General features: G+C 42.6%; 1 protein-coding gene across 1 annotated transcript; it reads left to right on the top strand.

Moving 5' to 3' along the window:
* Positions 1-943: 943 nt before the first annotated feature.
* On the top strand, positions 944-16,342 carry DYRK2 (dual specificity tyrosine phosphorylation regulated kinase 2). The gene is made up of 3 exons (XM_032106252.1): positions 944-1,346; positions 2,096-2,232; positions 10,597-16,342. The coding sequence occupies exons 1-3, from the start codon at positions 1,292-1,294 to the stop codon at positions 12,199-12,201; spliced, it is 1,797 nt and encodes a 598-aa protein (XP_031962143.1). The 5' UTR covers positions 944-1,291; the 3' UTR covers positions 12,202-16,342.
* Positions 16,343-16,795: the final 453 nt, after the last annotated feature.

Here is a 16,795-nt window from a genome sequence, read left to right as displayed (position 1 = left end):
ATAGGGGGGATTAATTTTTCTGTCTTTTCTGTGGAAGGGGATGAACAGAGATCTGTCTATACATCTAACAGCTGTTTCAAAAAGAAAAACCTGCGAGGTCTGTATGGACTTCAAAAAGGGCTGAGCATAGGTAGGACAGTTCATTTCAACGCTTTTCCAAGCGGGGCAAATGTTTAGTCTTTTATTTTTGGCAGTAATGACGTTCGAACTGACAAACCAGGAATTCAAAGCATTGTACTCCACAAAGCACGTCGTGCAGTTTGGGAAACAAGGCAAATAACGCCCCTCGCACTCTCATTCTAGGCTGAGGCACTTACGCCTCCAGGGCAATCCCAAAAGCTCCTTTTCCCTAATTGCCTTTTTTTTTTTTTTTAAGTTTTCACTTCAACACTACGCGTTTCAAGTTATTTATCCTTCGTCCCACGGGGCCAGCTTTGTCCTTCCGGGCTAACAGAGCGGTCCCCGCCGCCCGACGAGCTGGCAGTCCCCCGGCTCCTCTGCCCCTACACACGATTCCCACACACGCCGGTTTCCCGGCGGGCATCGCCCCCTCCCCCTCGTGCACACGGGCGCTGCCAGGGCGGGGGCTGCCCGGGCGGCCGGAGCCTCTCCCCGTCCCTGTCGCTGTGCCCGAGCCTGTCCCGCCCTGCCCGGGGCCAACATGGCTGCGCGGCCGCGGTGCCCAACGGCCGGGCGCGTCCTGGCCCCGCGCGGCGGGGCCGTTCTGCGGGCGGGGCGCGCGGGCGGCGGGGCCGTTGTGCGGGCGGGCGGGCGGGCGGAAGGGTGGACGTGCGGCGCCAGGGGGAGCCGCGGGCCGCGCCGCCTCCGCGACGGCGGAGCGGTAGGGAGCAGGAGGGAGCGGCGGGGAGGGACGGAAGGAGGGCACGCGGCCGACGGGGCGGGGACTGCCGATCCTGTCCGCTGTTTGTCCCCGCTCCGCCGCGCGAGGAGGAGGGTCCTGTCCGGCCGCCTGCTGCTGCCCCCTCCTCCGTGCGAGGGGACCGGGGCGACCGGGGCGGGGGCGGGGGAGGTGATGAGCTTGGGCCGGGGGCTGCGGCGGCGGCGCGGCGGCGGCTGCTGCTGCTGCTGCTGCGGTTGCGGCGGGAGGCGACGGCGGGCCGTTGGAGGGTCTGTCCGGCCGGCCCGGGGCCAGGGGGATGCAGCGCAGGACGTGTCTGGGTCTGGGTGTAGCTGATCGGAGAAGAGAGGCAGACGCCGCCCGGAGAGGCCGAGGAGCAGCGGAGGAGAGCCACCCTGACATGCCTTTTCCTCTCCCTCCTCTCCAGCGGCCATGTTAACCAGAAAACCCTCAGCTAGCGTCGCCGCTGGTGCTGCCTACCCAGCCGGTAAGGGGAGCGAGCGAGGGCCGCCGCGATCGCCACCGCTGGGCCGGGCTGCGGAGGCCCGGCGGAGGGGGACCGGAGGCGGGAGGGGCTCGGGCGCCCCGCGGCTGCCGCCGCAGAGGTGCCGTGTGTGTCGAACAATGATCCGCCCTCCCCCCGCGGCAGCCGAGCCCAGGGGGCCGTCGGGGGCTGCGCGCTGGGCTCCGGCGAGCCGCTGTTGTGCGGGATGGCGAGCTCGCCTCGGGGGAGCGGAGCGGGGCGGGGTGAGGGGGGCCGAGAGAAATCACAGAAGGAAACGACCCAAGGAGAACTGGGGGTCGCCGCGAGTGCCGGAGCGGCTGCGTTTGACAAGGGACAGCGGTGCTCGCCGCCGCTTCCCGCGGCAGACTTGTGAACTCCTGGCGGGTCCCCGGCGGCGCCGGGATTTCGCCGTGCCAGACGGCTCGGGGGGAGGCGGGGGGCGCGGGCAGCCGTCCAGCCCCGAGGCGTGCGCGGAGCAGAGCCGGCTCGTTCTCCCGGTTAGGCGCCTGCCGGTGGCGGGTTAATCTCGGATGAAGGGTTTAGCCGGGCGAGCACGGCCCGCCCGCGCTATTAGCCGGATCGGTGCGTGTGTGCGCCGCGGCGGTGATTAGCTTTTAATGGCTTCTGCCCGAAGCAAGACGGGCGGCGGTGCCGGCCGAGCGCTGGGGCCGCTGCCGCCGCCCCCCCGACGGCCTCGCTGCCCACCGCGCTCACCCCTCTGCTCTCTGCAGGCAGGGCAGGGGACAGCGGCCGCCCGCTGCCGTCTTCCCCGGGCACCGGAGCCGGGGTCTCCCGGGCAGGAGCTGGGACCGGTCCGCCGTCGCCCCTCGCATTGCCGCCGCTCAGGGCCAGCAACGCTTCCCACACGGTGAGCCCGGGCACGGGGAGGGTGTGGACGGGGTGCGGGGAAGGGGCATCTGGCCCCGGGGTCTCGCCGCTCCGCTCGCCGGGTATCCCCAGTGGCGGGACCGAGCGCGCATGGGCCCCCCAAGGCGCATGGTGCAGGAGCAACGTGCATTTAATTCCTGCAGGCTCCGATGAAATGTGCATGCTTGTTGTGAGGCTGGGACCCTGTAACTGCACACATTGCTTTCTCCCTCTCCCGCCACCCCCCTTCAGTCTGGTTTTGTGTCTGATTTTTAGTGACAAATTCGATCTTTCACACTCGCATAGAGGAGATGTTCTGGTGAATGCTTTTTTTGAGATGAGGTTAGTCTCTGTGATTAAAGTGTTGTATGAACTGTGGTGAAAAATGAAGGCTGCTCTCCCCTTTACACGCCTGATTAGCTCAGGCTGATCGCAGTCTTCCCTAGAAACAGCTATCGCTCTGCTCAGGGACAATGATTGGATGAATCTGCCTTTATTGCTGCAGTAGTGTACCTATAAAGAAATAACCGCTGATGGCATGAAAAGGATGGTATTTTCCGGTTCTGTGATATCTCACGTTATCTCACACTCCTAGTTAATCTACTAGGAATGAAACTTCCCGAGTATGCCACTATATATGGATAAGAGAAGGTATCTCTGTCCTGAAGGCATGACAGAGAAGAGCGAGGGGTCTATATACTGTCATGTTAACATTAAATACCTGAAATTTTTATTGCATACATTTCCTTTTAAATTCTGAAAGATTTCATACTGACCCTGAAAGGCATTGATGGCATACTTTTCATAGAATTAATGAGTTCTTCGTGGATGCTCACATACTATCTTTGTAAACATATGTCAGAGCTTTAAATGGTAATGTGATTATGGGCTAGTGGAAGGTGAAACTGTGCATTTAGATATTAGTGTTTCAGTGACTTTCCATGTAGCTTCAGGGGTAAAACATCTTATTCAAATCCATTTATAGAAAGAATTGGCTTAAATTAAAAAAAAATCAGTATATATAGGATATTCTCAAAAGGAATGAAGAGTATTCTGCAAATTCAAGGTGGAGCTGTGTACTTGAGATCAACTTCATTGTATATTTATGTAGCTAGTGTATATGTCTGAATTGTTTGTTAGTATAAAAGGCCAATTTTTTTCACATTTGTATACTGGTTAAGTGCTGCTTGATTTTAGAGTTGGGGCAACAGCTTAGGGTTTTTTTTTAATAAAATCATAAAAGAAAGAATGTAGTACAAACAGCCTGGACACTAATCATACAAGTGCATTTACAGTAGGGCCCACAAATAGCAGGGGCTTACATGTAACAGAGCCCAGACTTAATTTAGGATTTGTGAAAGTGTGGTGGTCCCCCTATTTATTTGTGACTACTTACTAATTTTGGAAGTACAGAATTTTGGTATTTTTATACAAGGATTTTTGTATATGTGTATTATATATAGTGTCTGTGGATATATAGATATATATGTAAAGATACAGTCTTTATAAAAGCAAAGGGGTGTTGAAGTGTTACGTTTCTGTGTTTCAGGTATTTTTACAAGTATATGGTTGTGTATGTAAGCATATGTTTATATGTACCATATATGTATGTGTACTTACGGAAGCATGCAGGAATGATCAAGCATTATATAGCTATGCATCAAGTCCCTCTAGATTCTGACTGTTCCAAACTCTGCCTTTCCTTGTGATAAAGAGCCTACTCTACAGTTTTTATTTAGCCTTCGGTGCTATTACAGAAATACCTCATACTGCCTTGCTGGGTTTTGTAGGTGGTTATTTTGTGGTTGGCTAACATAACTTTTTGTGGTAAGGATCAGATACGACATCAGAATGCTAGATTTTAACCTGAAAAAAAAAAAGTGGGGCAATATCTGTTCTGTGATCTTACTGTAAACTTAGGCCTACTGACCTCAGCTGACACTGACAGATTGAAACCATTGGTTTTGCATCCCACCACTTCCTCCAATCCTTGAAATGTGTCCTTTCAGTTTTTTTAATTATTTTCGTTCTTTGTGTTCATTTGCTTATCTTGTTTTCATCTGTGTTGTATCTGTGTGACTTCTGTAATAGCTAAAAACAGAGTATTTGTGTTTCAAACTTTCAGAAGGTACGGTGTGCTTAAGTGGGTGAACTGCTGGTGTTTGGATATAAGCGTGTATAGTATGTATGCTAGTTGTGAGAGAAACTGAGATTGAAGTTACATTTAGTTTAAGCCAAAGGGTTTTTCTTTTAATCCAGACAGAGGAAAAATCAACTACCTGTCATATTCCTTGTTTGTGTGATCCAGCCTCTGCTGAAACTCTGGTCTCCTACTGTCAAGTGAAATTTCATTGTTTGGTAGATTATAAATAGCACGGGTAGAAGGGGGGAAGATGCTGTTTTACACAAGCTTCATAAAACAGGACAGAGGTTTTGGTGGCAGTCTTTTCAAGCACAGCAGCCTTTGTTGCTAAGCAGGCGGGGTTGTGTGTTGTACCAGGGAAAGGTTTTGTTTATTTTTTTTTTTAAGTGCCTTCATCCTAGGCTTATTTGTGTCTGCTTCTATCCCTGGCTGTCTTTTTTGGCTCATGGTGGGAAACGTGAACCTGTTTCCAATCCCTTGTCTTCTTCATTTTCCTCTCCAAAGTCATTGCTTTCTCTTTTGAAGCCCTAAGTTCTTGCCTTGATGATTGGAACCTTTTTCCATTCACTCTCTCCTATTTCATTATGGTGTTCTTGCATCCAGTTGACATGCTGCAGTAGAGATTATCTTGCTTGCCTGCTGCTCTGCTTGTGTAAATCCCAACCTGTCTGTGAGTCCCTTTTCCAGACTTTTCTCTGTCTTCTGCTTAGCCCCATGTCTGTTCTTTCTTACTTAGCATGTATCCCTGCATTCCGCACTGTTCCTGTTTCTCTTGCAGTGTAGCACTATTAATGATTTTTATCCTCCTGTCTAGTACTGTAAAACAACCCATTTACAATGCGTGATTCAGTGCCCTCCCTCCTTCAAGCCCTTTCTAAGATTTCTGTACAGCAAACCTATTTTCTCTTGCCACGAGGGTTGAATGTTTATCCATGTACTTTTGCATCAGTCCTTCAGTCTTCATTTTGCTTTTTTTTAATTTAATTTTTTTTTAATTGACTTACATTATAATGGAACGAGATTCCTGGACTTCATTAATACAAAGATCTGGTATGTCACATGCTGCCAGTTTTTACTGTGGTCATCTGCTTCAAAGCAGGTAAAACCAAAGCAAATACCTTCCTATTATGGTGTGTTCATGTATTAAATTGCCATAGAAATGCTGTCACATTTGAGTGGAAATAACTATGCAGTCATGACCTGGATTTTATTATATCTAGTTTTCTTTGGGTGTTTCTTTGTCTATTTAAAATTTGCATCTAGGGGGAATATGAAGCTATCATAACTTTCAAGGGCTATGGGAGTGGGCTGCGAAACTTGGGTTCCAGCAGATGGTGACTGTGGTGCTGTGGGGACTGCAGTACTTCTGGGCACATGCCTCATATGTGTATAGTTCACCTTACCCAAGGGGTTCAGTTTAGGGTGCATTGACTGTCCTTTTGGGTTTCATCATATGTAATAAATCCAGGGTGTCTCAGAAGTATTCAAACTCATTGTGGCCCTAGCAGGATGAAAAAATTGAAGGATCAGTATCACTCTTGAGGCATAGTTCACTCTGTGAAAATATTTGCTATATAAAGTTAGAGTTAACTTTTCATAAAATAAGCTTATAGGGACCAGATACAACAACAGCAAAAATCCTTTCTACCACTCTTGTTGAGTCACAAGCTCAACAAAGGCTTAGTCTTTTTTGGTGTATAAAACCCATACTCACGATAAAACCATTAGGGATAATCCAGCATTATTATCACTGTACTAATTAGCAAGTATTTTTAGTTCTGAGCAGAGGAATGCTGCTGAATTAGTTTATCAGGGAAAAAGAAGGCCTTTTGTACATTTGCTTAGGCTTTTGTTTTGTAGTCAACAAAATAGGCAGTGAAGCATGCTACACCTGATACCATATGCCTCTCGTGTGTTAGACACTGTAGGGCTGAAACTGGCACGCCCAGAAATGCTGTAAAGGAAGGGGTATATAGTGTCACAATTATTCTTTAATTAAGTTACTACTTCAGAACACTGTTTCTCCCTTTGTCCTCATCTATGCAAAGTAATAGCAGATAATGACATCTTATTCCTGTGCAGTATTTCAGCAGGCCATCATGATTGGTCTATTATTAAGATTCATTTTACAAACCTTTTTAGATTCTGATTGACAGCAAAATCTTTTTTCTGTGGTTTTGCTCAAAATAAAATGATAATATATAGCTGAATCGTGTCTGTCTTGGATAGTTTTATAGGGTGCTAATAATCACATGAAGTGACTGTTACAAAGATGAAATATGATACAGTTACATAATATCTTGATGCATTTGGAAGATAAAGTTGAGAAGAGGTATGTGCTCCTGTGGGGATCGATCCTATAAGTAGTCTTTTAGAACGGTCTTGAAACAGACCAATGCATTGGGTGAGTGTTAATGCAAAGGAATTGTAAATGGGTTTGCCCATTTATCTTGTTAGCAGGGTGGACTCATCTTTCTGCTACTTCTGTGGTGGTAGAGGTCTGTAGCCTAAGTATAGTAAGTTATTGTTCTACTTCTGTTCCTAAATCCGTTCGTGAAGGCAAAGCAAACCAAAAAAACCCCCAAATAATACCACCCTCAAATTTTAAAGTTTTGTTGCGTTTTTATTTGTTTTGATTATAGTTTAGGGTCTATTTTTGTTTTGTTTTGTTTGGTGTATCTACTTCAAAGATTAGGTGAATGTTTTTGGCATAGTCATCAACTTCCATAAACTGAATATACCAAAGTAAAAGTAAAATCTTAATGGTGATTTTGAAGTTATGAGAAACTACTGAGAGAGGAAAGAAACATCCCATTGCAACATTTGCTGTTATGTAATTGATGATGCCAGGACATTCAGAAAGATCAAGCTCACCTGTTATTTCAGTATATTTTATAGACTTAACAACAGTAAGTTTTTGATTATGTGTGCTACAAAAATATGTAAATCTTAGGAGGTGTGGATGGGTTTGAGCACAGACAATACAATATATAATAAGTAAGCTTCATAAGTGCATGTCGGTAATCAGTTGTGTAGGTTGTTGGTTCTGGAATTTACAGGTCCATCTGCAGAAGTAAAATGGAGACATGTTATAAACCTCTCAGGTTTATGGTTGCAGTTGAAAGGCTGATGGAGCTTCTGCGTACTAAGAACAGTTTGGTACTGGACTAAGAAGGCTGTAGTCTTTTGTAGCTTGCCAAGCCCATTAGTTGTGGTACAGGAACTTACAGTGTTGCTGGTGAAGCCTGTGGAGCTCGTGAGTAGTGCAAGCCTGAACTTGACAGCAATCTCAAGACACCCAGTAGCCAGAAGTAGATAGGCAGAGCAAAGGAATGGTGCGAATCCAACCCTTATCCAGGTTGGAAATAGAAGACGATGTGGTGGTACTTGTGCAGGCAGTACTCTGAGATGAGGAAAGTCTGTTCTTCGTATGGACTTCATGGTTGTGTTGTGTCTGATCACTCTAAAACTCCTGTCAGACTTTTTTGAAAGAAGAGTGGGTCTCTTCTCCCACGCAGCTTTTGGAATAGAGCCTGTGATAATGTGGTGTTTTTCTTTCCACGAAGAAAACCATTGCTACTGTCTGCATCTGCATTTGCATTCCCAAGCAGCAGCTGACTGAAACCAGCAAAACCAGTCACTTTGTATTTGGGTTGAAGTTGGAACACTGCTGCTGATTTTATTCTGCTGCTTGAAACAAAAACAGCCAACCTGTCAGTAGCAAGAGAAACCATGAACCTGCCTGAAGATGCAGGAAGCAGAGCTAATGGTTTACGCTTTAGAATGTGTTTGCAAGCACACTTTTAGAAAAAAGAACTTTTTAGTCCCTGTTGAGAAGGAATAAATATATGGGTTTTTTTCCAAGCCCTGAAGAACTTCTCAGTACATATATTGAAGCAAGCAGTGCTTAAGAAGCATGAAAAATAGTTAACTGTGAAAACAGGCGACTTGAGGGGAAAAAAAAAATTCAAGATGTGAGCTGTGGCAATGAATACTTGGGTTAAAAAATTCTTAAACATTATTTTCTTGGCGATACTCTTTTCTTGCTCATTGTCTGTAGTAGTATTACCTGCTCCCAGTTTGTGTAGATATGTTCTGCTTTGTTGTTCAGTTAGTGTTGGAGAAGAAATTTTTGTACCTGGAATTTCCTAGCTTGAGTCTTTGGAATTGTATGTTTACTCTGCTGCTTCATTATGCCTTTCTTGCACAGTTCTGTGGTGTTGCATGTGCTGAACCTATGACACATCTTACTAACAAGGTCTGGTTCTTCTGAAATGGGTGATTTAGCAGCTCTTGGGGCCATTTGTTGTTTTTCTTTGCAGTAACTGGTGTTTATATAGAGGATCAGGGCAACCTTCAGGAAACTGCTACTGCAGCATGCCTCAAACTTGACCTGAAGGAATTGCCTGTAGGGATAAGATCATTAAGTCCTCTTAATGATTTAATTTCTGCTGCTTTTGAGACATCAAACTAGGAAGGGAGTTTTTGTTGCTTTCCAGTATATCTTCACTGTGCTTAAGTGTTACAAACATCTTTGCTCTGAATTGTGATTGTGTGGTAATGTTTTCTATGAGATTGATCAAATTTGATAGTGTGAGCCTAAATTTCTCTGCAAACAAACATACACAGTCAAACTGCAATGTTGAATGAACCAGTTATTCAACATGAGTCAAAATGGAATCACAAGAGCAGTGAACTTGGCAGAAGCAGTCCGCAAGAGCCCTTGTTCTTACATTATGTGAGTTTCAGAGCTGGAAATACCAAAATACTGTCCAGAGGTGAAGCTGGTGTCCAGCTGGCAAGTCTTTGGGAACAAGTTACTGAATTTACAAAAATATGCTTCTGCTGTATCAAACTGATGCCTTAACAGAAGCAAAAAGTATGCTCGAGTGTCCGTTGCATGTCTGGGTTTTCTCATTAGGAAGCACTTCTGCTGTTGCAGCACAGATTTCATTGCCTCATATCACAGCACACAACTGTCATTTTCTGATTTTATTTCAGCAGCCTAAAGTGAACAGGGAATGTGTTATCCTTAGCTGCCTAGAAAAAACACGGTTTAAATGAAAAGTGCTCTCAACCCTGGCCTGATCATCTGTCTGACAGTATCAGTGAACTTTTTGTTAGTAATTTGATATAAATATTAAGATCGGTGAATCAGCTGGAGAGACAGCAGGGGAATTCTTCTCACATTTGTGTAAGACCAGGCAGAAGACAAACTAATTATCCTCTACTTCAGAGCAAATGAGGAATTCTAAGGACAGCTATTTTAGTGGCAGGTGTGCTTGTAAATTCCTTGTTTCTTCTTAAAAATAACGGGTTTGGCGCGGTAGTTGTTTTCACACCCCAATACTTGCTGTTCGTTTGCTTGAAAATGCTGAGTGATGCTGTTTATTCCCAAGTAAGCACTGTCAAGAACAAATGTAATTTCTAAAGTCTATTAATGCTTTTTTTAAATATTCCTTTAAAATAAAGTTACTTGTATGTTCCTCAAGGGAAAGATTTGCTTTCTACTCAAGTCTGCATAAGGCCCCACATCTCATTTTGGTTAAAAGTTATTGTCAGTCTGGTTTGGGAAAGTGCTGAAGGATATGCTTATTCTTCATTGATTGGAATGTTTTCCTAAATTGTGACTGTCTCAATTGCAAGCAGTAAGTTATATTCTTGAACTTCAGAAATGTGTGGGTTCTTTTCCTCTTTGTGCATGTCACAGCACATTCCTTATTGCTGAAAAATGTGTCTGGAACTTTTGATATACAGCAAATTTAGGAACAAGTTAAAATCTTGATTTCTGAAGAGCCTTAGCCATGTAAGTTCTAGCAGGCATTATATATTGATCTCCAGCATCTGTAAAACAGCTACTATTTTCTATAAAGTCTGATGTCCCTCAAGCATGCATCTTGATGTTACAGGACTGCTGTCTTGAAGATTCCTTGGAGAAATTGTTAGCTTCTCATGGTAGCAAGTTTGTGATTGCCTTGTTGCAGACATTTCGGAGAGTCATGAAAATAGCATTTGAGAAAGAAGAACCAGGAAATCTAATAGCATCCAGCAGTATCACAGTATATGTGCTGTATTGTTTAGATTCTCCATAAACAATTGACTTCTAAGAAAACACTTCGTTTTGAGGTGATTTAGGCAGAAGGGAGGGTTGCAGAGTGAATGTTGAAGCATGGAGTTCATGTCTTTCTTGTTAACTGGGTATGTATTTATTTTCAATTTTAGGTTGGAGGCAGTAAACACACAATGAATGAGCACCTACATGTTGGTAGCCATGGACAAATCCAGGTTCAGCAGCTCTTTGAAGATAATAGTAACAAGAGAACGGTTCTGACAACGCAGCCAAATGGACTTACAACGCTAGGCAAATCTGGATTGCCAGTGGTTCAGGACAGACAGTCAGAGAGTGCCCACAGGCGACAAGGGAGCTCCAGCTCTTTGAAGTCTACAGATGGAACAACAGGGAAGGTGAAAGCCTCTGTTATCACACCAGAGCAGGCAATGAAGCAATACATGCAAAAATTAACAGCTTTTGAGCATCATGAGATTTTTAGCTACCCTGAAATATACTTCTTGGGTCCAAATGCAAAGAAGCGGCAAGGTGTGATTGGTGGTTCAAACAACTGTGGGTATGATGATGACCAGGGGTCTTACATACAAGTACCCCATGATCATATTGCATACAGGTATGAAGTCCTGAAAGTTATAGGGAAAGGAAGCTTTGGGCAGGTGGTGAAAGCCTACGATCACAAGATGCATCAGCATGTGGCACTAAAAATGGTGAGAAATGAAAAACGTTTCCACCGCCAAGCTGCGGAAGAAATTAAGATCCTGGAACATCTCCGGAAACAAGATAAGGATAACAACATGAATGTTATTCACATGTTGGAAAACTTCACATTCCGCAGCCATATTTGCATGACATTTGAGTTGCTGAGCATGAACCTTTATGAATTAATAAAGAAAAACAAATTTCAGGGCTTTAGCCTACCTTTGGTTCGGAAGTTTGCCCACTCAATTTTACAGTGCTTGGATGCTTTGCACAAAAACAGAATCATTCACTGTGACCTTAAACCTGAGAACATTCTGTTGAAGCAACAGGGTAGAAGTGGTATTAAAGTGATTGATTTTGGCTCAAGTTGTTACGAGCATCAGCGTGTCTACACTTACATTCAGTCACGGTTTTATCGTGCACCTGAAGTCATCCTTGGTGCTCGTTATGGGATGCCCATAGATATGTGGAGCTTGGGCTGTATCCTAGCAGAGCTTCTGACTGGTTATCCACTTTTACCTGGAGAAGATGAAGGAGACCAGCTGGCTTGTATGATTGAACTATTGGGCATGCCTTCTCCAAAACTCTTAGATGCATCCAAGCGAGCGAAAAACTTTGTGAGCTCTAAGGGTTATCCCCGCTATTGCAGCATCACAACCTTGTCTGATGGCTCTGTAATACTTAATGGTGGACGCTCTCGGAGGGGAAAGCTCCGCGGCCCGCCAGAGAGCAGAGAATGGGGTAACGCATTAAAGGGATGTGATGATCCCCTCTTCCTTGACTTCTTAAAACAGTGTTTAGAATGGGATCCTGCTGTCCGTATGACACCCAGCCAGGCTTTGCGGCATCCCTGGCTAAGGAGACGTTTGCCAAAACCTCCAACTGGGGAAAAGGCCTCGGCAAAGAGAATTGCAGATAGTACTGGTGCTATAACTTCAATTTCCAAGTTACCTCCGACTTCAAGCTCAGCTTCAAAACTGAGGACTAATTTGGCACAGATGACGGATGCCAATGGGAATATTCAGCAAAGAACAGTGTTGCCAAAACTCGTTAGCTGAGTTTGAAAAACCCAATGCTGTTAATATGAGAGATACAGTGTGGCTGAGCCTTATTTGTATGAAAAATTAGCTCAGATATGCATTTTTATTTGCTCAATAAATCTGTTCATTTGTATCTTTCAGCACTCATTTTAAATGTAAGAAATGTTGATTTTGTTTTTATAAAAACATGGGGACAATGCTTTAAGTTTTTATACTTATTTTTTAAAATGTTTGTCTTCTACAGTACAATTAGCCTTACTGTAACTAGTGTGACACAGTAATAAACATCAGTGGCAGGCCACTGGTTACAACATGACTGTCATGCATTGCAGCGTGGTATCAAAGGTATTAACCTTCCTCTTCCATGGTTCATATTAGTTTTAACCTGGGGTAAATTTGAAAGACTACCTTTTGGATTTCATGGGTTTGGTCTTGATTCTGTGAACACTCGCATCTATGACTGACTGGACTCCAGGGAGAATACTCAAAGAATACAGTTAAGCACTTGTAAACTTGTAGTTTAAAGTGGAGCCATAGCATGTTCTATTGTCACTTTTTATGTGGTAGCCCAGAGAAAGTCATGGTATCACTAATGATACCGTCACCTCCTATGGAACGCTTTCTCTATTTAAAAGTAGTGGGCTTTGATTAAAGTGATCATTCAAATATAATGCAAAAAATAAGAACACCGGGGCTAAAATGACTCTCTTACCTTGCATGCCATGTGGTAGAGTGAGAGGAACGGGTAGTCTTGGAAAGCGTGAAAATGGCAGTATGTCTGTTTCTCTGAATTTGAAAGTGGCTGATTAGTTGGTAAAGCAAAATGTTCTGAACTTCGTTTCAGGTCTATAACATTGAGCATTCACACAGGTTCTCTTTTTTCGTTTTTTTTTTCCTATCTCTTCTCTTCTGTTTTTTCTAATGTGCAGCTTGATCTCCCAAAATGACATAGGCAGAAGTGCTCATTCTGTCAGTTTTATACTGTAACTTCCAGACTGTTAAACTACATGGATTTCAAGGTTGCTTTTATTTCTTCTGACAATGTTTGAGCGACTGTGACTTCTGTGGTACATTTACATTTCAGATCAACTCTGCACATAGGGGCAAACATGATGTTACTTCATTGTTTCCTGTAGAGGAGTACTTCACCTTAGACAGCTTAACTGTAGAAGGAAAGATCCTCAGTGGAAAGCTTTTCAGTTGGAAGACACCATCCTAGATAGTTTCTAAAAAGGGAGAATTATCAAAGGAAAGCTAAGCACTTGGAATTTGATTTAATCTTTGGCATTTGTAGATGAAAATTGACTTTGAAAGAACAGTTAGAGATATGTGTAGATTTGTTCGTGTGTGTGTGCTAATGCTTGGTTTTTCTTTTTTACTTTTAACTGCATTCATGGAAGAAAGATGGTCTTTACTGAAGAATAGTATCTAGACCTGTGAGAGAGGTATTCACATGTTGTAGCGTGTTTTCAACAGGAACAGTTTGAAATCTGAGATCAGTATTTTAATACATACAACAGCTGTGGTCTACATTGGATGCATAAAACATACGAAAAGGGAATTTTAAACAAAGTAGAACAATCTAGATGGGTTTATAGATGTTAGAACAAGACTTACTAGAATGGATTGCATTAAACCTCAGTAACTTTACTTACAAACAACATTTATATGCACAGATTTTACTGAGTTACTTGTACAAATTATGAAAATTACTTAAAGCATGGTCCCCTGAGAGGCCAAGAAAGTTTCCGGTTAAGTTCTCCTTCATATCCGTTAATTTACCACTTACAGCTTAATTTTTGGTTTGTTGGTTTTGTTTTATTTTTAATTTAATGTAAGAACTGGGGGAGGGATATTAAGTGAAAGTGACAGAATTCTCAGGAAACATACCGCTGAACTTCTTGCCAAAAAGTCAACATCTAAAGAAGCTCCAAAATAATTTCTGAGCAAAGGATGGTATTTGTTGATTGATAAATGTAAAAATTAGACTGTCAATCAAGATTTTCTTACTTTTTAAATAAAAAGGTAATTTCCTGCCTCTAGTCAAATTAAATTATTTAGTGTTAACTGTTCACAACTTTATACAGTATGTGTAAGTGCAATATGTAAACATGTATGAAATCATGTTGAAAATGAAATATAATACTACTTCTAAGAAAAGTGGGGTTTAGAATATGAATATCCAGTAAATTATGGTCAGTAAATTCTAAGTCTGGAAAAGAGATATATTAATTTTAATGTAAAATTAACTAACTCTCATGACTGTGGGAATACAATACTATGTATTTTTCTATGGTAACAGGGAATCTTTACTTCTTCCACCACCTGCTTGGCTTTACTCCTTTTTACTCCTTTCTACCTTAACTCCCCCTGCAAAAGTCAGGAAATAGGGATGCTGATGTTAGGGGTGAAAGAAGAATCATCTCCCTTGGTATTTTTTAAAGCAGACATTGATACATGTTCCTGCCTTCCATGGCAACAAGGTGAAAACATTCATGATGTTCATGGGTCATTAATGGGCTACAACCACTGAATTTTCTTTTTCATGTAACCAGTTCTTAATGCCAATAATGCATTTATGATTCACCTTCTTCATAAATGCTACCGGAAACTTAAAGGCCAAAATATAGTGTGAAGAGCTATTTTTTTAACCCAGATACAGTGGAACTTCCTCTATACTAAAGGAGCAGCTACATCAAGGTTTTTAAGTGATGTAGCTGCATTTTATTGTAGCTTATATATACCTGTAAAAAAAAAAAAGGGGGGGTGGAAGGACATTGCCTCTTGCTTTGATGTGATTTTATTCTAAGGGCTCTGATAATTAGGCTGATAGAAGTTGGCTTGGAAACAGTGCTTCGTCTCACATGTTACCATTGTCTGGGGGTGTCTGAGCTATTTTCAGATTTAGTAACAGCACAGTGTTGTCTTTGGTTGCAGTCTCACTTGGCTCAGTTTCTTGCACCGCTGGTGTGTTCATTACCACTTAAGTGTTGGAACAAGAGAGTGATGCAAGATGTGTAGATTAAGGATAGAGGATGGATTGTGCCCTTGGTGTTAACAATGTGCCTTTTGTTACAAATGCATCTTGGCCTCTTTAACCCTTGCTTAGTAGGGATGAAATCTATTTTTAAGTGCTATACCTGTCTTAAAACATCCTGTAGATGATCGAGGCCTTAATAGAAACAATAAGGCAGTCACACTGCTAGGGTGGAGAGGACACTCTGTTCTTGTGGTACCGTCTCATTAAAGGGTTAAAGATGGCCCTTCCTCATTGGTTGTACTTTAACATCAAATTCATTTTTTTTTTAAATAATTTTTTGTTATAGTGACACTAGACAGAAATCAACTGTATTTGTAAAAATTTACCTCAAACTCTTTAGTTTTATAGTGTGATTTAATCCCAGGGCATTTGGTATGAACCAAAGTGCATTCCTTTTATATGTGCCTGGCTCTTATAAAGGTGGCCAGGGATTTTTACAATTTGGGTGCAAGGCACTTAAGCCACTTTTAACTTGGTGGGTGGTTTGGAGTTATAAATGACTTCATGGGAATGTTGAAAACACTTAAAAGACATAAGTAGCATCGGGCAATATTAAAATCTTTAGGAAAGGGTGTGCATTATTTAATGCTCTCCATTTCTTAATATTTTTTTTCCATCAGTAATATTTGTGATAAATACGAAAAGAACTCTTTTTACAGTCAGCAAAGATTAGAATATTGCCCAGTGTAATGCTATGGTAGCATTTAAATAAAATAACATTTTGAATTATTGTTTCTAGGGGCTTGTACATCTCTGCTACAAATTGTAATTACTCAGTTCAACTGCTACAATTGCGTCTAAGCAGTAGCTTGGGTTTTTATTGGGCAATGACTTAGACACGTGACTGTAATATGCTGCAACTGTGTGTACTGAAAACATGTGAAAAATGATTGAATGTGGACTGTGTATATATTTATGTATAATTTTCTGTGAGATGCTGCTGTTGCCACTTAACATTAAAGATGTTGTAGTGGGTTTTAATCCTAGTGGCCAGTTTTATGATACTGTATGTATTGTACAGCTGATGACAGGAGTTAAGACTGTTCTAGTGAATATTTGTTACATTTTATTGTTGTGGCCAGAGATCATTTCAGAATAAAATTTTATGTCCTACTTTAATTCTCTCCACTGTACTTTGGGTTTTTTTGGAGTCATAAAGAGAGCCCTTGGAATGCTGACATTTCTTAAATGCAGAAGGGCCTTCTCAGTCAGTGGCAGCAGTGCCTTTGTCCCCGAGCTTGCTTGCTGGTATCTATATAGCAATCATCTATGCGTGGAGGATGACTCGTCTACTGCTTTATGTGTCTTGACAGCCTTGAATATTGCCCAAAGGCTGCTTTTGCCCTGAGGTTTCTAAAGTTCTTCTGAGGACTTAGAAAGTAGTATGTTTTGTATTTTTATTTGCCCCATATTTGAGAGAAAAGATCTTTGGCAGGAATATTGTGGACATGGCTGGTGTAAGTTTTTTTAGCTGCTTTTGAAAGATTTAAAAAAATAAGAATAGATCTGATTTTATGAGACATACTTGATTGAGGCAGTTACAGTGTGTGTTCTTTTTCTTAAATCTGCTTT

This window comes from Corvus moneduloides, chromosome 4 (assembly GCF_009650955.1).
Source record: "Corvus moneduloides isolate bCorMon1 chromosome 4, bCorMon1.pri, whole genome shotgun sequence".
NCBI classification, from domain to species: Eukaryota; Metazoa; Chordata; class Aves; order Passeriformes; family Corvidae; genus Corvus; species Corvus moneduloides.
Note: the sequence above shows the minus strand (reverse complement) of the source record. Positions and strands in the feature narration are given on the sequence as shown.

Bases quoted from the DNA above. Each gene is read 5' to 3' on its own strand.
- DYRK2 (XM_032106252.1), top strand. From the start codon at position 1,292: ATGTTAACCAGAAAACCCTCAGCTAGCGTCGCCGCTGGTGCTGCCTAC. The intron at 1,347-2,095 runs GTAAGGGGAGCG...TGCTCTCTGCAG, and splicing joins TGGTGCTGCCTACCCAGCCG to GCAGGGCAGGGGACAGCGGC. The intron at 2,233-10,596 runs GTGAGCCCGGGC...TTTCAATTTTAG, and splicing joins CCAGCAACGCTTCCCACACG to GTTGGAGGCAGTAAACACAC.